The 21,352-nt window shown below is 48.8% G+C and overlaps 1 protein-coding gene across 2 annotated transcripts in view; it reads right to left on the bottom strand.

Moving 5' to 3' along the window:
* LOC144145391 (protocadherin Fat 3-like) overlaps positions 1–21,352 on the bottom strand; it is a 340,760-nt gene that overhangs the window by 50,386 nt on the left and 269,022 nt on the right. For both annotated transcript variants that reach the window (XM_077676989.1, XM_077676981.1), the window contains exons 19-26: positions 19,621–19,749; positions 17,557–17,868; positions 11,225–11,464; positions 10,975–11,106; positions 9,687–9,918; positions 8,688–8,815; positions 7,818–7,942; positions 852–1,030 (exon numbers count right to left, since the gene is read on the bottom strand). In XM_077676989.1, coding sequence (XP_077533115.1) covers positions 852–1,030; positions 7,818–7,942; positions 8,688–8,815; positions 9,687–9,918; positions 10,975–11,106; positions 11,225–11,464; positions 17,557–17,868; positions 19,621–19,749 — 1,477 coding nt within the window. The remainder of the gene's footprint in view (positions 1–851; positions 1,031–7,817; positions 7,943–8,687; positions 8,816–9,686; positions 9,919–10,974; positions 11,107–11,224; positions 11,465–17,556; positions 17,869–19,620; positions 19,750–21,352) is intronic.

Here is a 21,352-nt window from a genome sequence, read left to right on the forward strand (position 1 = left end):
CGGGTTTGTTTATTGTTTTTTTTTTTTTCGTTAAGATAAATTAGTAGCGGCTACGGTTCGGAATCTTATGCTGAACTAACCGCATAAGTTTGTTAAGTCCGGAAATAATGCAAAAAAACTTCAGAGGAGCGTACAACGCCAGTAGTCCTATCCACTGCGCCATATCTATACGGTTCTTCTAACCCCACAACAATTTCGCTTGTCGATACTCCGTTTGCCCCCTCAGAAGCATGATGTCTTCGTTCGGGTGAAGTTGCCTAATTACACTCCAGCGATATCCTCTATGCGTGTTTAATCCTCCTAACCAAGGGTGAGATTCATGGTCCCGCCGTTATGCAGGCGATGCGTACGAGGCTTCCCGGCCTAATCCGTATCAGCCACCTTAAAGTTCCGTGTGTACAGCGCCTCGTAACGACTGCTCAGCATAGTAACCGACTACTTTTTACTGCACCCCGAAAAGCATCCTCAAATGTGGTGAAAGACGCGAACAGTTTAAAATATGTGCCTTTAATTGGAAGCTCATCAGTAACGGCAGCACCATTCCCCGTCTAACAAACATGCTGTGACGTATACGAAGGACCCTACCTATCGGACGAAGCAAAGTTTGATATTGTCTTCATGTCCTCTTTAACTATTTGTACGATGCAAATTAAGAACAGCTATATAGCCCATGGGTTTTTTCATGACGACGTCTGTGCGGGTCTTATCGCGTTCTTTCTGAGTTACTTAACGGGCATAATGTCGAAGCACTATGACGATGCATAGGCAGATTATACCCACACGGTTGTAATCGCCGGATTGCGTGGCGCTATAATGGATAAAGTCCGTAAAAATAAAAGAGGAGCAGATACCTGTGTCGCCGTCGGAGATGGTGTAGGTGATCTTGTTGCCGTCCTTGTCCTGAGCTTGAATCTGACCAACGCTGGTTCCTCGGGCCGCATTTTCGGCCACGTAGAAGTTGTACGGAAGTCCGATGAACTCGGGGCTGAACTCGTTTATGTTCTGCACGGAAATGATGATACTCGCAGACCTGCGGAGGATAAAAGCAAGAGTGCGTGGAAGGATGTGAGCGGTGCTGATAGTGGTGTATCTTGACGAATGGCACATGAGCAGTCAGAAGATCGGCCAATTATGGGGTTAAAATGTCAATTATCCACCGGCTACAAAGGCCAGCTTAATATCCTATGCCCGATAGGAGGCCTCGAGAAGCCAGAAGAAGCGAGAATAGAAGAATTCTGTTGGAAGCGAGAATAATGAAAAGCAACCTGGAAAGATTTTGGAAGTCTCCACGAAGCTGAGGACAGCTGAGTTATATATCCCACGACAGAAGACTGTTTATAAATTCCCGAATAAAAGAAGAGCCAGCAATCTCAAGATGTTGATGTCGGATGCGTGAAAACTGACTACAAGATGTGAAGTTATCGTGAAATGGTCCGTCCTCATCGCAGTAACTGCTCAAGGCAGGTTACACCAGGGATTATGTTATTTAATTACCGTATACAACAGCGAATGGCGGTAAAAATAACATCGAGGTGACGTGAAGGACGCATTCGATGGCCAAGGGGATCTCAAGTGATCGAAATTCCTCGCGGAGAGCCAACAATATTTCGTACCATCAAGAAGCAGCATCCTACGATATCTGCAAATGGTAGGGAAAGCTGCAGGCTGTACGACCTCTACCATGGGCCCAGACTGATCCAAGCTTGCTAGAGAGTCTGCAGCTTGTACGAGACCATTTAGAACGTGGGAATGTATTTTTTTTTTCGTTTAAGGGACGCGCACAGCGGTAACCTATGAAAGATGGTCAAGATTGTGGGAATCCTGACGCCCAAGCCATTGCGCGATCACTGGGTTTGTGGCGTTGCGCGGCGCCTTTCCCCTCTCTCCCCGAAATTCCGGCTCGTCTCGGCGCCACTGTGTAGAGCCGAGCCGTCTTCTAAAACTCCTTCCTGAGGTGAAGGCCACAGCGACCGTTGCGGCGATAAAACACTGTCACGCAGCGGGGGCTCCGCCTTGGTGTTGGAGCTAACCTCACCTCATTGGCCCGTTTGAACGATTCCCGAACACCACCCTCGCCGGGACGCGAACGCGCGCCCTGCGCGGGGGTCCGTTCGGGGAGACGCTTCCAGGACGCCGAAGGCGTTGGCCGAAGGTATGTGACGCTTTCTTTACCAGCCGGCTGCAACTCTGTTGCGCCGGCGAAAGCCCACCAGCCCTTCCGGCTGCGGCCCGTGCCTAAGGCTGCTCCTGTTGCCCCCCTACGCTTGCATATAGTAAGGCCGTACCTACCACTCGACGAACACGCCGTGCGGTACGCGCCTGTGAGCGAATGGGCACCGTCTCCCTCGCTGCTGCGAGCCGATCTGGCCAGCACAGCGATGCGCGCGCGCACAACGTGCGCGCACCCAGGAATTTGCCCTGACCGAAGAGCCCACTGGCTTAGCGCCGACGACGCGCACACTTGCGCGTGGCGCCCCATCACCCCTTTCACGTAACGGGAAGTATACGTACCTGTACTGTAAATTATGTAATTGGGTCTGTAAAATGTGTGACTAGAACGTTAGTATAAAATAAACGTCTTCCCTCCGTACCCTGGGCATATTCCTTTGTCGCCCCCTACTCCACCTGCCCAACAGAGGCGGTGTTAAGTTGGCGCGACGGCGTTTCAGTATCGTGAGCGTGCTCAAATAGCTCGAACCCGCGGTGGTTCCTCGCAGTGTACATAAGTGCATGCCTTGTGCAATGCTAGGGTTATGCATACTGTGAGGTAGAGAGACCACAAGATGGAAGCTCTCTTGTTAATATGAGGAAAACCCTACTAATCCCTACACCTGATGATGCAATCAGACTATGTACTTTGCGGAGACGTAAATCAGATGCCCTGGTGCCCAAAAAGAAATTCAAGTGGCGCGGAAACAAATACCAACTACATTCTGTTTAACTCTGAGCCATCGGCTCTTAGGGAAGACTTTACAGCGAGGGCGCAGAACCTAGCCATCAATAGAGCAACACGCGCTTCCTTGTAAAGGGCTGCAGCGGAAGTTTTTTTAAGAAAACCGTAAGCCAGAGCCAAAAGCGTGACATTCCAGCAAAAGCAAACGAGGAAGCTTTTGCGTGCTAGGGCCTCCGAATAATACGCACCGAAACTATAGATTAGGAAGAGATATATGAGACATGTAGTCCAGTAAAGAAACTGCGCATGTCTTTCCTCCTGCGTCTCAGCCGCCGAGCAATGCCTACAGAGGGTGCTGCTTTGAAAGCAGCGTGAACTGAATGTAAGCTCCAGTCAAGCTGCCCGTTCTATACATAATACATTTTAAATAATCAACGTGAGGAATGGTGGGCTGGCGGTATCAAATAAAGACATTAACTCAGCTAGAGACAGGAAAAACAAGGAAAGAGCATTCACTGCCATTAGTAGAGAGACCACAACTACCTAGCAAGGAGTCAAGAATATTAAGATTTGCCTACGTTATTGCAGAATGACCCGTATGTTATAGGCGGAAGTGAAGAACGCAGTGTCAGTGCAGAGGAACGTATGGACACCTTAATACACGGGAACAGCTTTTAATTGGACAATAAAAAGAACCGACGAAAGAACTGTCCGTGGCAGAATCTGTTACCTGCTGTTTCCGCGTATAACAGATATTGTCATTAACCCAACTGTTCTGTCCGTCCCTCGGGGACTCATAAAGTGAAAGCATAATATATCTTAGGGAGTTCAAGTTCTATAGTCTAGACAGTAATACAGCGTGCTAGACATTGTCGTAAGACCTTGCAATGTCTGGGGTCGCGAGAGCAACAACCTGGTTATAGTGGCGTGAAAGTTTAATGCGGCTTTCGAGGTGGAAACTCCAGACAGAATCAGGACGAAAGCCAATTTGACTCGGACTAAGGACTTTGAATACACAATTCATAATGCGGGGAAGCTACTATGTTTGAGGTTGAGGCGATGGGCTTGATGTTATCAGCAACGAAGCCAAAGCTGATGTTTCTTTTTCATCACATTTTAGCCCATCGCCGTGGGGAAGAACCCTTGCATTATTGAGTGAATAATTAATAAACGTTGCCATGGCATCAGCTAACTCTAAAAGTATATTCAGTTCATAACTAGCAAGGTGTTTATGATTATGACCCTCATGAAAGAGCACATGCCTGTTAATGGAATCGGACGAGAAAGTGTGCTTATTTGGACAGCCACTAAAGACACAGAAAGATCAAACTTTATAAATACAAACGCCTAAGAGTGTAGGAACAGCGAAAGGGTGGGATCAGAACAAAATTAAAGACACACGAACTGCGTGCGAGAAATAAAGCGAGCCCGTCATTTAGACATTGGTTCTCCAATTCATCTAATTAAGTCTGGTTACTCCTTCATGTTGGTCTCCACAAGAGAGGTGGCTAAAAAGTAGCCCCTCGCAAATGGAGACCAGCACTTCACTGAATAAGCCCGACTGGCTACAAAGCTTGAATAATATCAATTAACCGAGCCTATTACACAGAAACGATTTGAGTGCATGAGCGTTATCGAGCCAGTCCGCAATGCCGCAGACCCGATGGGCCCGCTCTCAAGTGATCTGTTTTCTCCATTAAACATATTCTTAATGTAACGTTAATAAGGATGAACATTTTCTAAAATTGTAAGAGACAGCATAAAACATCCACACAAGTTCCCCTTCTTAAATTACTCGCAATACCATCTTGCTATGTTTACTTCCTACTGATACATTCCCTCTCGGCCGCAATGGCGTCTTCCACTGACACGGCCTCTATGACAGGTAACTCCGCTACAATCACAGAAAGTCAGCGACTCCGTTTCGTCTGATCCCTGTGATTGTATTCATTAAGCTTAGCCTTGTTCTACAAACATCAAAATACAGCAATTCGTAAAAGTTGCATTCCTCTGTCGGATGGCGTAAAATGCATCATTACAAAAGCGAGGTAAACCGTGGAGCCAGATATGTGCAGATCAGCTAAACGAGCTCCGTGCAGTCGTAAGAGCGCCGTAAAATTGCAACTCCGTCGCAGAAGTGCAGCCCCGAGGGAGCCCAATTCCAAGGATTTTCCCATCGCAACGTCGAAAGGTCAAAGAGAGCGCGTATCGGAAACCATTAAGTTGATTTCTGGATCAAAGACTTCATTTTTCACAGAAGCATCTCAAAACGCCGAAATCTCAGCCGGTTTTGTTCAATAATTTTCTTTTCATTACAGTAGGCTATTCGGCTGGTAGTTCAGATGGAGACACTGGGACAATGCTTGGAAATCGATGTCTGAGACCTGATATTTTCTGAGTGTCGTTCTTAAATTAAATAAAACTTTTCAAAAAATTTCCTGCAAACTACAGGAGCTGCGGACGTGAAGGGAATGCCAAGAAAACAATGACAGAGATTGAAGTCGCTCTTAGAGATTCGAGGTTTCAACCAATACGGGAGCGGGGAAAGTTACTTAGCGGGTAAGGCTTTCAAGAAGAAATACAAAAACAGAATTATTGAGAACACACTTCAAAGCGGCGCTCGCCTTTAGTGACCGTAGAAAGGGGCTGAAATAAAGAGTAGATACGTACTTCAATTCGTCGGCAGAGATAAATAACGAAGTAATCATTTCAGGGACTTTCTTTTGCGTGCGCGTGCGAGAGAGGAAGCCATGTTCAGAGCACGATATCAGTTTGAACAATGCGCCTTTTACGAACCCCTAGCGGAATATATTGAAAGCCCGCCTATAAAATGTGCGCATCCAAATTTACTAATCCCTCTTTTCGAATACAATACGTCAACGCAACGAGTGGTGTAAGTAGGTCGCAAATTATTGGGGTCTTGCAAGCTCTGACTTCAGCTGCATGGCTACGCTGCGCCACAGCGCGCTCCTTCTGTCGACACCCGAGCCTTCTATAACACAGAATTAGTCGTTAATACATTCCTCCTGGCGCCGTGGCTCCATCTCGATGACACGCACAACGCTGCGGACAGTCAAAGCTCATCACCCAATCGGAGCGGAATCCCACGACAGATCGCCCCGATCTACGCTAGACGTTGTGCACTGACGGGGGCACTCCGCTCGAATTTGCGCGGGAAAGGCTTACGCAGCGACGAGCGAGGTTAGCGTTAAAAGCTGTGAGGAAAGCTGAACATCCAGACTAATCACATATTCAGCTGAAGGTGACGACGACTGTTGACGCAAGCTGTGACGCAGTGACACAAAATACTGTTTCCCGGTCGGCTTTTGCACGATGCAGGCGGTCGATTCATGCATGGCTCGCTGCCGCCACATTCAGGGGTTAATACGGGCGTACTGCCGTTTATGAGAATAATTGCAGAGTTAAGCTTGACTTCGCTCTGGGTGATTCTGAGACGTGTTTTAGGATCCTCCGAGCTGCGTTCCCAATACAGAAGGCCCCGGTGACGCGTGCTTCCCGTGCGTGACTTCCTTTACTTCCATGTATGCAAGTTTGATTGATTGCGGGGTTTAACGCGCCGACGCAACGCAGGCGATGAGGCGCGCCGTAGTGGAGGGCTCCGGATTAATTTTGACCACCTGGGGATCTTTAATGTGCGCCGAAATCTCGTACACACGGGCGTTTTTGCTTTTCGCCTCCATCAGAAAAACGGCCGCCGCGGCCGGGAATCGAGCCCGCGACCTTGTGCTCAGCAGCGCCACGCCTTAGCCACTGAGCCACCGCGGCGGGTCTGTATGCAAGTTTACTTCCGAGAATGTAAGTGCGGTAAACACGCGAATCGCGAATGCCCGCAAGGGAGACGAATTTGGCAGCAGAAAAGAAGTATTTCGCACGGTGCACACAAAGGATCACAAAACAAGTCGCGTATGTCCTAAGATGATCTCTCCACTACCCTGCGTGTAGTCTGTAACACTGTCATGAGCGTCATCCGAAAATGGCGAAATAGCTACTTGTTATCCTCAGCTGCCCCTCTCCGCGTGGTGCCACTTTGCGCTGGACACGCGCTACCCTTCACCGCCAGACAGTGCCGCAGCTAGCAGTCAGTAGGAAATTTTTGTTAGCCTTCGCAACATCAGTGGGAGGCCCCCAACACTGCCAAATATAGCGGATGAGCGGCCGAACTCAGCGTCCATACTGTTTCTGTTAAAAGCGCTTATACGAGAGGCAGTGATCTTCGTGAGACGAGTATGGCCATTACGAAAGCTCCCAAATTACGCAAATAGGTGCTAAACTGTGCGCATATATATTCTGTTTGAGTTGCGCTTGCGTTGTCATTTTTCAGAAGTCTTTAAGTTGCATCTCATTTTAGATATCGCAGCATAGTACTGAAGAGCATAGATAACTTAAATTGAAAAAAAAAAGAAAATCGCTGCGCATTTATTTATCAAGACGCACACCAAACCTTATCACACCTTTGACGCCGCGCGAATATAGCTCTCATCTACGCCCACGCGCCCTACATAGCGATTGAAGCAGCAATATCCGGCTGCCAACCTGTATATACAAGCGCTGTCTTACGGACTTCGCCAATGGGCACCATTGAAAGTGCAAAAGTACGTGCACCAGCATAGCATTGGCCTCGACAACGGACGAACTTTGGTGATGCCGGCCTGCGCTCGTGTGTCGTAAAATTTTGCCAGGACCAAATATACCTCCTTCCCCATCTCGCACTTCTAGAAATCCTCGACTGGCTGAATGCCCCACTTTTCCGGGGAACACTGATCTAACCTAATGTGATGGCCGATATTTTTTTTATCGTTTCGAAAACAGTGCCCGCGTGCTTTCTCCAGGCAGTCCCCAGTGCTTGTCGTTTGCAGCTGTATCGTCACGCAGATCCCATGCGGAGCCAAAAGGAAGGCCTTACCCAGTCTTGGGCGGCGAGCCGCCATCCATGGCGAACACAGTGAACTCGTGCGTGTCGGAGGTCTCGTAGTCCAAGTCGGAAATTAGCGTCAGAGCTCCGGTCACGTTGTTCACGAAGAACTTGTCCTGCGACGGGCCAAGAAGAGGGGCGCTCAGCGACCGTACGAAAACCCACAATCGCGGCATTTCTCCCGTGAGTACGATTTTTCTTCACATGCCGCGTATTCAGACTCCCATTTTTACAGGTTAGGGGAAAAGTGGCATCTGCACCTAGCAAAGCAACAAAAAAGCCCTGTTAACCCACGCTTTCAATTTCGAATTCCTTTCCAGCCTCTCGATTCAACACATACTCGCAAGACTTGTATGAACTTCTCCACTGCGTTCGGCATTGCGTATTTTAAGTATGTGAACTTTGTTGAACTGATCTTTTGTGTAATTTTTATACTCCCCCGGAAATTAAAAAAAATATTCTGGTTGTAAATGCTGCGTCGACTTTTTTTCTCAACCCCTAGAATATAAATATACCCCCTATAGTAGGCACAAAAAGGGGCAGAGGGTGGCAGACAGAAGACGTGACCATTTATTAAAATGAATAGCTGTGCAGTTTGGCAGCCCGCCAGCTCTGTCCGTGCGCAGGGATTCCTTGACGGAAGATTCGCTTAATGAATAGTAGTTTTCGAGGCGCCCTTTGGCAAAGCTCCTTAATTTTAATGACAATCGTTCACGCCGTTTGTTTTTCTATCTGAGTGTAGAGCATGCTAATAAAATAAGACCAAAACGATAGTCAGGACTCTCTTTTAAACTGCATAGCTCGCGACAAAAGGCACTCGTCAGCCGTCGACTATCTATAGCACGAACAGAGATCACTCACTTCGGATCCTTCGGTCATGAAGCGTACGATCTGTCCGTTGGGGCCGGCATCGATGTCACGTGCGCGGTAGAAAGCCGGCAGTTCGGTACCCACCGGAAGACTTTCCGGAAGCTCGAGGGCAAATTTCTCTGCGGAATGAGACCACAGTGAGAAAGCGCAAAGGCAGACTGCTGTTTTGCAAATAAAGAAGGAACTTTCTGAAACAGACTTTGGAGTCGGTGAAATAGACGTCAGTACGTGCCATTGGCGACTTCAATCTGGGTAAAAATAAAGCATCCGCCTTGAGCGTCTGAAGCAGGCTAAACTGACGTGCGTCAGCCCGTGAAGACGAATAAACCACGAGTACTAAGGCCATTCGATCGCGGCAATAGACAGCCAGTATATACAGTGGACAGCACGAAAAGCAAACAAAGTTCGGCTGATACAACGACGCTTGAGTCAATCTTCCCAGAGTCCTATGAGCAGGCTGGCAGCCAGCCTGATGCATATATATTTGACTTTGTTAATTTATAAGCTGTTAATTTATAATTGTTAATGTATAAAAGTTCTGTGGGAGCAGGAAGACGAGGGCGGAGCAAGGTACCCCTTTCTCTCCTCTTCTGCTTTCTCCCTTGCAACTCCTATTGGGTCACGGGCATCGGACAACTAGGGTGCCCGAGGCTGACTTCACTATGTTGTTCAATGACCAAAAAAGAAAGTTGTCTACCAATGAACCAGTGATTCCGGCCCATCTATGAAGTTGTAGGAGTAAGCACCTGTGCGAATAAAAAGCGCAAGAGAAAGCTGCAAAACCGCGCACATTACGTGCGATGACACCCGCAAAATCTATGCCCACGCGAGGAAGGTTCAAGAGAATCTCAACGGAACAATGGGGAAGTATGCGCATCGCTGTAGTCAGTAGAAATTCGACAGTGGTCCCGAACGCCCCAAATATTAGCACATCTAAAATAGAAGGCCAGTTCAAAGCACATACAAGGTGGGTGTACAGAAGTTAAGTACCTTCGCCGAAAGAAGGTGCGTTGTCGTTGACGTCAAGCACGTCTATCACCACAGGCACCGAGGTGTTGTAGGGAGCGATGGACTGCAGGTCCCGTGCGAACACCTTGAGCCGGAACTGGACCTGGTTCTCGGGTGGGTCCCGGTCCACACTGTCCATCAGCACCAGCTCGCCCGTGCTTGGATTGATCCAAAACTTTCCCAGAGAATTGCCCTCGCCGATCCAGAAGGTCACCTGCGCCCAGTTGACGCCGTGCTCAGGGCCTGAGGGCGTCCTGCACTTCTTCTCAACCCATTCCATAGATTCTCAACTCGCCGCCATTTCTCACGTTATTGTGTCTGATGCTGATTTTGCCGTAGTTCGCCTTTTTAACCTCTGTTTTTCGACGGTGTAAATTCTTTGTAATCGCTTGGATGCTAGCACCGATTGCGCTTGAGTCCGGGAGTGCGCATTCGACACTCCACAACATACATTCCACAGTGCCTGTCATGAGTTTCTTTTCAGTCTCCTGCCTTTGTCAGCGACCACCGTTTGATTTGTCCGAATAGATAGATAGATGTAATTTTATTAGGGAAAGGGCTGGCTCAGAGGCCTATAAGGATAGAATAAAGTAAGTTTGCAAAACCTGGCCGCGCGACACGTCCTTTAGCCGCCGCACCATCCCATACAAGACTGCTCCGACTGTTACATTCATCAGAGTGAGTACACCCTGTGGCTTGGTGTCGTATCGAGAGACAAAATATCTGCTAGGACCAAAATCACATTTCTCAGTATACATAGCTGTCATTTGTGGGGCTGACAAACCATTGCCTTTTGCTTATTCAAGTTAACCTTTTATCTAACGTGGAACACCAAGTGCATGCAATATACGGACGTCCGCATAGTGTCGCCCCGGTCCCTCTATGGGACTGCTTCCACCAAACCTGTTGCCGTTGCCCTGGCGTGCCCAGGGTCGGCACAGCCAGTGGATCTTAATTTTACGTTCCTGAAACTTTTACACGGGGGCTCCAAAGTGCCCTTAAACCTTATTTGCTGTGATTTTGGCGCAATATGTCGATCCTCTTGTTGACACCAGACACAAGTACATTATTTGACTGACACTATTATGTTAAAATATGGACCCGAACTGAATACGGCAGGACCATAAAATAAGCAATAGGCCGACCTTTTGCGCCTGTTACAAGCGGATGACATGTAATGATAATATTTGTATAACGGGCGGACAATTAATTAAAAAAGCAAGGGAAAAAAAAGAACGCGGCGCTCGTGGCTGCGCTTGAGGGCACCAACCTGCTGGTTTCCGGACTCCGTGTGCTGGTTGGTGGCGTTGAGGAAGCCGACAGTCTCGCTGCGCGTCGTGTTCTCCCAGATGCGGAAGCTGTACGAGCTGCGGTCGAAGGTCACCAGTTCGTCGTTCACGTCCTGCAGCGGGGAGGGAGGAACGGACAGCGTGAGAACAACAGACGGCGATGAACTCTGGCCGAGTACGGCTGCAGCTCACTTATAACAAAATCGTGCGGCAGGACCAACCCTGGCGTACCTGGACCTTGACGATGAGGTTGACGACAGGGTTGCCCATGGTGGCGGCGTTGGGACCCTGGAAAGGCTTGACGTTGAAGGCGGCCACCTGGAGCGCGTACTCGGGCTGCGTCTCGAAGTTAAGGCGTTTGCTCGTGGTCACGGCCCCTGTGTCCTCGTTCACTGAGAACGCGCCGTCGTCGTTGCCGCCGATGATGCGGTACTTCATCACCGCGTTGTCGCCGAGGTCCGCATCCTTAGCCTGCGAGCGCGTACGAAACACAGGTCTTGAGCACGTACGAAATGCAGATAAATGCGTGCATACCAAAGCCCGCGCCTGGATTTCAATTCACCGACTATGAACTCTGCATGTCACTAGACTGCTTTTAAGACATTTTTTTTTCTTTTCTATAGTTTATCGAGGAGCACCAGTTCGTTCCAATAAATTATATTAAGTAGAAGAACCTTGCGTCATTCCTGACTACGAAACAATATATCAAGGTCCGCTTGCGCGTAGCTTTGACCGCGCTTTCACAGTTCTCCTGGGTCTTTAGTTTTATTGTTGGCAAATGCAACCTCGGTTATTTGGACTTCTCATGGTTTTAATTAAGCTGTATGAGAGTGGATGGATAAATTTCCCTTAAGTTTGCGGCAAACGCACCTCTTGCATCCTCATTTTACCCTCACGCAGCTCGTTAACTTGGCGATTCGCGAGCTGGAGCTGTACAACCTATCCAGTAGGTACGCCGTAAGGCAGGATAGATAGAGACCACCTGGGTATCTTTAATGGGGGAAGAAATGTCGACGCAATAGCGTTTCCGTTTTTCGCTTACATCGGAAAAGCGGCCGGTGTGGTCGGGAGTCGTACCTGCGACCTTGTGCTCTGTGGAGCAACGCCTCAGCCGCTGAGCCACCTCGGCGTATTGTTCACAGCTCGGAATATCCTGCACAACTTTCGGGAATTGTGGAATGGCGTTGTTTGAGGAATTGAACATTCTGTGTTCGTAAACAACCATCTTGAAAGGTGTACGCCTGTTCGCTATATTTTCCTCTAAAAAAAAAAAGAAACAGTGCGACGCCCGTGCTTCATACGAACGTGTCAACGACTACAAGCCCTTTTTGCGGTTACTCAACCCAAACATTTTTACTGAGAAATAAACCACTTCCATTCCAACTACTATTTTGAATAATCTCTTCCAGACAGAAAAGCATGCACCGTGTTAAAAGCATAAAAAGAGGGAAAACGTTCTCTGTCTTAGCGCACTGTACACACTGCGGCGTCTTGGGAAGTTTTTAAAGCTGATGAAGCCGGGAAGGGTTCGCAAAAACAGAGAATTGAGAGCTCGCGCGCTGCACCAAAAGTAAAAAGATGATGTTAGAAAAACGCAGACTGTCTAGAACGTGCTTTTTTTCAGAAGTAAACTTTTTCTTCTATTCAAAATTCCTGAAACTTTGAGTTTAGAACACTTGCTACGGCGCACGTATAACGATAATGATAATGTTGCAGTAACGGCGTTTCTCGGTGCGGGTCTGTTTCACGCACACCTTCTCGAAGCTTGCAAAAGCAGGGCTTAAGTTGTTAGGTATATTGCGCAATTAGTTAGAAACGGGTATTTTTCAGCCCAGTATCTTGATTTCTCGCTTCTTTGCGGGTGTCCTCACCGAACATCAATGGCCGCAATAATAATGTTATTTTCTTTGCTCTCGCCGGATTTACCAGCTTTGTAGTTTTTTCTCATACTGGTTTTGTTACTACTAAATTGGTATTTGTAACCGCCGAGGTGGCTACGACCAAAGCGCATTTTGCACAAAGAGAACATTGAGCGCACAAACAATAGGTAGATGGCGAAAAAAAAACGCGAATAGCAATATCGTGGGCGAAAGAGCGCATGGGCGTGCGCTAATTATTATCACGTCGCGAGCTTGGGAAAGCTGTTTCAAGAGACAGGCTTAGAGTAATTAAGGAGAAGGGCCTTCTGGCACAAGAGAAATTGCTAAAATTAACAACATTTTAAGTATGGTAGGAAGGACGAACGAAGATCGAACGATAAAGAAGCAAAAACGACCACAAAGAAGCTTATCTTGCTTTACTTTTCAGGAGAACAGTCCTGCAGGCACGTGGTGTGCCCACGACAGTCGGTGTTTCTCAAAACACGAAGAAAAAATAACGGTTTTTGTTACGTCTTCCTTTCGCGTCATCCGCCTGCCTTCGCAAAGCCGCGAAAGTTTCGAGCTGTCATATTTGCACGAAACACGCCAGAAATGCTGGCAGTTGTGGCTGCGAAAACGACGTTTATGCAAATCGTAACGACACGACCTCACATTTCGCCGCCAGCGACAGATTTTCGTTCGTAAAGAGGGGGAAAAAAATAGAAGAAAGACGCGTTTGTCTCAATCCGTTGCATGCGGACGTCCGCGGGGGCCCTCGGCGTTTTCTCAACAAAACTGCGGGCGAACACAGAGCGCGTATAGTGAGTAAACAGCGCTGAAAACCAAAACGAACTTTTCGTTTATACACGCATTCTATTCACGAATAGGAAATTTGCACGTTTCTCCAGCCCGCAGCCTCCTAAAGCTAGGCGTCTCTGATTTCAATCTTTCTTTTTCTCTCCCTTCTGCCTGCCTTCTTTCTTGTTCATCTGCGAGCCCCTGCCATCCATTACCCGAACGACCGGGCCATTCGAAACACATAGGGCTGTTTACGAGCCCCCATTGAGACGTCGCGGTTCGGCGTCGCCTTCCCCCGGTGCGGAGGAATGCAATCCGGAACACTCCTTTCCGCACGTGCCCTCTCGAGCAGTTTCGAGGCGCGGACTCACTCGGGACCCCCGATTGCTTTAAAGCTCGAACACCCGCCGCGGTCTCAACGCTGCCGTGTTCGAGTTCGGCCCCCACGACACAGCGAAGACCTGGCCTATTTACAAGGAGTCTGCGACGGGCAAAGCCTCGCGTAAAGTAGATTGATTGATTAATCCAAACAAATGGGCGCTGCTGCGCCGGATCTCTAGTAACCCGTCAACTGCAGACGCCACGCGGCGTTTTTGTTTGTTCCTTTGCCCCCTCCCCCCTCCCTTCCCAACTTCAGCCTGTTTTCTTTCAATCTGTTAAGAACGAGGACGGAGGCGCGTCGGCGGTTCTCTCCGGGAGGATGTAGGACGCTGGGGAGAGACGGCACATGTATGTATCCCGCACAACTGCTGCGAACACTGGGCGTGCTTGGATGTTGAAGCCCGTCTTTTTCCTTTGATGGGCTTTGCGTCTCGGGATATTAAAGGCATCGCCCAGACTTGCGCAGTAATTTGATTGGGGTGCAATAGAGTGGCGTGCAGCCGTGTCAATGGCGGCGAACTCTGCAAAACCCCGCAGGGCAAGGTGCATTTTAAGTGTGGAAGGGAAGAAGGCCGATATAAAGAGGGGCCGAAATAGAGAGAGTGAGCTTTTTTATGTATCGGTGTTCAAATTTGCAGCATTTCTTTTTTCAAAATTGGTTCCGCAAAATTGGTTCCATCACAGTGGTCACCCAACACAGTGGCCCACACCCTACAGGAAAAAAAAATCGTTCCTGCTCCAGCGTATCTGACTGAAGCCAGCGTTTCCCCCAGCTTGCGCTGATTTCCATGATAAACAGCTTTGTGAACGTACGCGAGATTTCCGTCCTCACCGCAGCTACAAAAATTACGTTGTTATTGGCCTAGATACGGCAAACGGTAGAGGATAACAGCTGTACACAGCTTTTTTTTTTGTGTACTAAACTGCCTTATTAGAATTCTGTACTTTCATTCCCTGGACGTGGAGTTTTTTCTGGTGCATGAGGCTGAACATATAAGCTTTTGGCTACCGGTTATGTCCCAATAAATGATTATTTTTACAAAAAAAACGAAACCGCGACGATCCGTGCACGCTTCCGAATAAGTGTGACGCATGCATAGCTATGGTTTCGTGACTATAACAAACAGCCTACGGTCTCGCAGGTCCCTCCTCGTTCTCAAAGCCGCTGATTTTCCACCAGTGGTTCATGCGGCAGCCCCGACGTAGCCTGCACAGTGCGTGGAGACTTTATTCACTTTTTATTTGCCCTGTCGAACTTGCTCATGATTACCTGACCCCTGTATCGCTGAAGAAAGAACCCACCAAAAGACGAGCACCACCCTAGTTTTAAACCGGGAACGAAATTTCGACAGCAACCTATAGCCAAAAGTACATAATTCCATCTCTAACTACTGCGATCAGTATGTAATTAACCAGTCGTTAAAAGCTACAACATTACTTTGCCATGTCTGGCTAGAACAGCAACGAGACGAGAACTTTTTTATATTCGTTTCAAATAATAATTCAATGAGGTGCGGCTTTACAGAATACCTCCGAGTCTTGCGTATGAATGTGTCCATAAGTTCACGCGGGTGGTTGCATAGCATAACCTTGCCCGTGACACTGACTAGCCACCTCAGCAAGAGTCATTACTGGACTGAATTGGTGAAGACACCACTGCACTGAAGGGGGGTTAATGATCGCGATGGAAAGCAGCCACCGTCAGAGACAGAGACGTCGAGTACACACAACACAGTGATGCGAGGGGGGTGGTCAGCCTCAACGAGGGGCATACACTTAAAGGGGCCGTGAAGTAGGGCAGGTATAGCACTCTCTCCCTCCTTCGTGTTTCAAAAGAAAAAAAAATGGTCGAAAAAGGTTGGAAAAGTACTTCAGGGCCACCCTAATCAGGGGATCGGCAAACAATCGAGGTTAGAACATATTAATCTCAGCCGGCTACAAAAGACAACTTAATTATTATTTGAATGCTCCGTGAAAAGAATAGAGAAGCCGACGGGAGGCAAAAAGTAAGGGATAAGAGTAGAGTAAAGGGCGGAGGAATTCAATTAGGAGCAGGAATAATAGAAAACGATGAATGGGCAGATCGATTCGAATTTTGAATGAAGCTCAGGAGGCTTCCCGCTACAGAGCCCCGTCTCTGAGGCCCCGAATGAAAGAAGAGCCACCCGCCGCTGTGGCTCGGTGGCGGCTGCTGCTGGACACAAGGACGCGGGTTCAATCCCGGCCGCGGCAACCATTGTCTCGATGGAGCCGAAAAACGAAAGCGCCCGTGTGTTCAGAAAAGTTGGCTAATGTTAAAGACTCCCAGATGGAAAATTATTCCACATTTTTCCATAAAGGCGAGCCTCGTTTCCCAGGCGCAGCTTCGGCGCGTAGAGCCCCTGTTTGAATTAAATTTGGAAGAAGAGCAGACGTGCACTCTTATCGTCTTTTTCTTACGCGCTACACATCTTTCGTCACGAACAAGCAACTCAATCAGGCGTTCGGTTTTTGGGGCAATGCGGCTTAAATTAAGCGAAAGGAAGGAGTTTTGCACTCGCTGCATCAAATGGACACACTCTAGGTAATATTCATTGGCGAGGCACGCATGCAGACAACCATGTGAGTGCTCCCGTGGCCTCCGCCGTGGAGGAAGACACGCAGCTAGCCTTCTCAAGCCCTCCGCCGCTTCTCTTTCTCAAGCCGCCGGAGTCTGTGGCCGCTTCCTGTGGCCGCTTCCAGTCTTGCCAAGCGAAGAAATTGACCATTAAACTTTTCAGTCAATACCATCTATAGCGGTTCAGACAACGTCTTGCATATTTGCGTACCTACCAAAGGTAAGGCGTGGGGCTGTAACAATGTTCAAACCCTAGATGCAAGCAAGACATGCTTTTGTTACTCGGTGCGTTGTCTTCCCGAAGGACAAAGGAAGTGAGCCGCTCGATGCTCTCTCTATCCTTCTCCCTCTCCCCCTCTCTCCCCCTTTCCTTTCAGGTTTTCTATTATGGAGGGAAGATAGATTGTGACGCTACTGGTTTTTCGCAGCGTAAAAAATGGCGGATGAAAATTTGGCCCAAACCACCCCAAACCTCAAGTCCCTAGTCAAAGAATGCCACGCATTAAAAAGCCGGTGCTCGCTTGAGGGAAAACAGTTTCCCATTTGCAGGTAATATAGCGTCACAGCTGTTGCCACCCCACATTAGAAACCTGGACACACACTCAAATTCGGAGACTTCGGCGCACGTTAAACATCTCTGGAGGTCTAAATTAATCCCTAGCCTACCACTACGGTACACTTCATAGTCCACTTGCAGCTGCGGCGTGTAAAACGCAATTTAACTGAGATTACTCCATCGCAGACCAGCGCCGTCAATTTAAAAAAGAACTGCGGTTTGCTACTAAACATTATTGGTGAGTGTCAAGCAGGACAGTAACGGTGTTTATTTTCTCCATGCCGGTCAAATTTAGCTCAGAGCATTCCCGAATAACCGAAAACTACGCCAGTGGGGAAACAGTAGCAGTGGAAGAGGGAACGGGCTGGCTTACCATGAGCTTGAAGACCTCGAGAGGCGGGTCCTGTTCCTCAGGCACCTGGACGAAGAAGGTGTCGCCCTCGAAGAAGGGAGGGTTGTCGTTGATGTCTTCCACCTGGACGGCCACCGTGGTGGTGCCGCTGAGCTGCGGGATGCCGCCATCGAAGGCGATCACCAGGAACTCCAGCTTAGCCTCGCGCTCGCGGTCTAGGCTGCGCTTGGTCACGATGTTGCCGTCCTCGTCGACAAGCAGCGCCCCGTTGGCGTGCTCGCCCAGGATGGTGTAGCGGATGGCCGCATTGCGCCCAGAGTCACGGTCGATGGCCTGCGCGAGCACAGTGCACATGCGTGCCAGCTCACAACAATATCTACGGACTCCTGCATGCATGCGCGACAGTCAAAGTGAAAGCGGCCTAATCGCGACGACGCGTCACTTCGTGCGAGGCGCGGAGAAAGAGCTGTGCGCCGCTGATTTCTCCAGGACGCTCGTTGCTCGAGTATACGTGATCGAAGGCTGGTTGCACGAAGGCCAGGAACTCGGGAGTGGTGCGGATAACCCGATGTTTGCTGCGTGTGTCAACTCAGACTGCGCCTTTTGCCAGAGCAGCTGAGTGTTTAACTATGTTTTGTGCGACGAAAAGTTTTTTTTTCCTCTTAAATTTAGAGCCACTTCGAAATAAAAGCAGGGTACGAGTTGGGAGACAGAATAGAAAATAAAATGTTTCTTATATTTCGGTCCAACGTTTCACCTCAATCGAAGATCTATGAAAGTGGACGCGAGTACAACTGTCTCTTCTCAATGCCAGCGTGCCTATATGTCACGGACAGCGGCGAAAATGGGAGATTATTGGCGAAAGCAGTGGGGCCACCAGTCTCGATACCGGCTTAACTTGTCATCCTTGCTGCATCTTATCTCAGAAGCAACGGCTCATGCTTTGGTTTGTGTGCACATGTCGGCGGCGCTTGGCCTTATAGGTTTGGGAGGCGCTCTTCTAGTTCGCAAAAAAGAATTAAACACAAGCGATAGGGAGAACAAAAAGCTATTCAGCCTTCAGTGTCCCTTAAGGTTACGAAGTCAAAAGGAAGGAACTTCTTGTTGTTAAAACGAACCTTGCCTTAGAAACAAACATTTCCTTCTGTTTTGCCTCGTCTAAAATTTTTGACTGAGTTATGTCCGATTCTTTGAATTTTGGTTGGAGGGCCCCGGGTACCTAAGCGGTGCTCAAGCGGAATCTTACTTTTAATTTTTTTTATTTCAAAACTAGGACAACGAATTCAGTTCAGCTTTAAGTTCACGCGGTCAATCTACAGCCTATACTGCTACTACAACCTGCTTTCTTGTTTATGCAATATTGCAATCGGCGCCTGTTCTTCCCAGAACACGCAGAGTTTTTGTGCCCCCTCCCTCCCTCTGGGCGTGCTAAATTCGGCTTTGCGTAGCCCATAATTACGGGAAGTTCATAAGCTACGGATTCATACTCGTTCCACCTGCAGCTGAGGCCCCCATAAACGTATCGCAGTAGCTTGTCCTCTAACGCACGACGTGTGCTCTAGAGTTTCTGTTTGTAGCCTCACAAAGACGCTTCGTAGCCAGGCTTTAAGGGCCATCCGCGCTGCCTTTTTCAAGCCCCACGAAAAACTTCCGGCCGCCGCTGCACTCTTGTGGTCCGAGAATTCTCTGGCGGTTCTAGGCCGTTAGCTCAGGCCACCTGGGGCCATGCTGCGTTCAGCAGCGGATATCGCTCTGCAGCGGATAACACGACTGGTGGGGAAAACGCTTAAAAAAAGCTAATAAGATGGCGCATGAGCTGGAACACGACGCCCGATATTCTGCCGCCACGTGCCGTAAGTGCGGCTCCTTTGGGGAGCTCAAAAGAAGCCCGATAGGCGCTATCGGAGCAAGTCAGCATGCAGGCCCCGCGCCACCCGTAAATGAGAGGCATCTGGTCCGAGCTCTTGGCGGAACTCGGCAAGGTAGGAAGCGTTGCGCGCACGGGAGCGGCATCTGGGAGCAGGCCCCGAATGAACGCGTGGATGGAAGAGGAGGAAGCTCCCGGCAGGACGCCGCGAAACTCACCCTGATGGTTCCCACCGTCACGTTGTCGGTCATTTCCTCGACGACCGAGAAATTGTAGTAGTTGTGCGTGAACACGGGCTGCTGATCGTTGATGTCCACGACGTGCACGGTGAGCGGAGACACGGCCGTCTGTGGAAGCAACGGGAGGAGAGACGCGTTGAATACAAATCATTACCGCCCGGCCGCTCTTCTTGCTGCATGGCTTCCCTCCCGCGCGCTCGGGCGAGAGCGGAAGGCTCTCGGGCCCTGGGTCTCGAGTGCCGCCGGCACGGTAATGGATCATAAGGCACGGCCTTTTTGCGAAGGGCTTCTGGAAACGGCGTCTTTTCGTAATGGCGCAAGCAACTATGGCCTGGATGGAAGAACAACCGTGTGGGAAGAATTTCCGGCCGCGCGTGCCTGGAAGTAGAGAACTTAATCTGCTCGGCGAGCGCAGAGGGAGAGTTGAGGGTAGTTTATCCTGCTCTGCCTCATTAGGCGGCCATAATTCAACTACAACAGGGCATGTCGCACGCCGAATCGCTTATCGAGGCCTTTTTATTCTATTTTGTTTAACGCCCGTGGGCTCCGCTTACGCCTGATGTACTGCTAGGCACTGTACTTGGCTAATAGAAGTGCAGGTTCTAAACTTAGTTTTCTCTGTGAGATTTAACGAGCTCCCTTTAAAACAAAAGCCAGACATCAAATTTTTATGCGGAAGCATATTTTGGTGAACCTCGAAATACATTTTGGAGGCAGTTTGCAAAGTCGTTTTCAACTTCCGGGAACCATATACCATTCCGAAAAAAAAAGGGGGGGCGGAAGGGGGGGAGCCGAAGCTTCCTATTGAGAAAAGTTCATGTGGTGCTGGCATTCTCGGTTTAATTGTCTTACGGGACAACTTTTCAGGCTATTCTTTTGTTCTGAGTTTCAGTGTTCAACCTGAACATGCGGCAAGAAAATGCACAGCAAATACTGCTTATATATATGCGCGGTACGTGACAGTCACACGCAGTGACAGTCACACGTAGCCTGGGCCATGGCAGCACCGCCGCTTATGCGGGCAGTGGCCACGGCAGGGATTGGGTGCCGCTCCAGCAGACGGTGCCAAACAATCATTTTCTCTGGTTTTTTTTTTTTTTCGTGTTCCGTGCCGCTCGTGACTGCGCGAGGCACAATATTTTTTGTCTGTATCTTTTGTTGTTGTTCTGCTTTTACCTCGGCTCTCATCAACGCCGTTATTCAGCCCTACTTTTGTTTTTGTTTTTTCGTTTTGTAAAAACCAACCGGACGGGAATTTTTAACGAAAAGAACGCTTCAATTTTTTGTACTCTCGTCTTGCCTGAAAATCTGCCCAAGAATGCTTGTGCCCTAAGCAATGACGCATCTATGAACCACGCTACCAGCGGTAGCAGCTTGGAAACGTTTTACTTATATGTACTTCGTTTCAGCCTCGCTATTGCAAAGCCCATATAAGCACCCATACACGCGTAATTGGACAGCGCCGTACCGCGCAAGTGGTACGGATTAATCGCGTCCAGTGCCGCTTCCGCGCTGGCCTTGTCTGGATTACGATTAGTGGATGAACTTCGTATTTAACAACGCTGTTTTATAAAAGCAAGCAGGTTACCGTGAAACTAAATGTGTTATCATAGTGAGATTTGCTGCACAAAAAAAGAACTGTACTAACGAAGTTAATTCTCGCTTTTCATTTTTTCCCCAATCGATTTCTAGGCGCGCACGGAAACGGTGC

The sequence above is a fragment of the Haemaphysalis longicornis genome, unplaced genomic scaffold (genome assembly GCF_048455015.1).
Source record: "Haemaphysalis longicornis isolate Haplotype H1 unplaced genomic scaffold, Haemaphysalis longicornis Haplotype H1 scaffold_1, whole genome shotgun sequence".
In the NCBI taxonomy this organism is placed as follows: domain Eukaryota; kingdom Metazoa; phylum Arthropoda; class Arachnida; order Ixodida; family Ixodidae; genus Haemaphysalis; species Haemaphysalis longicornis.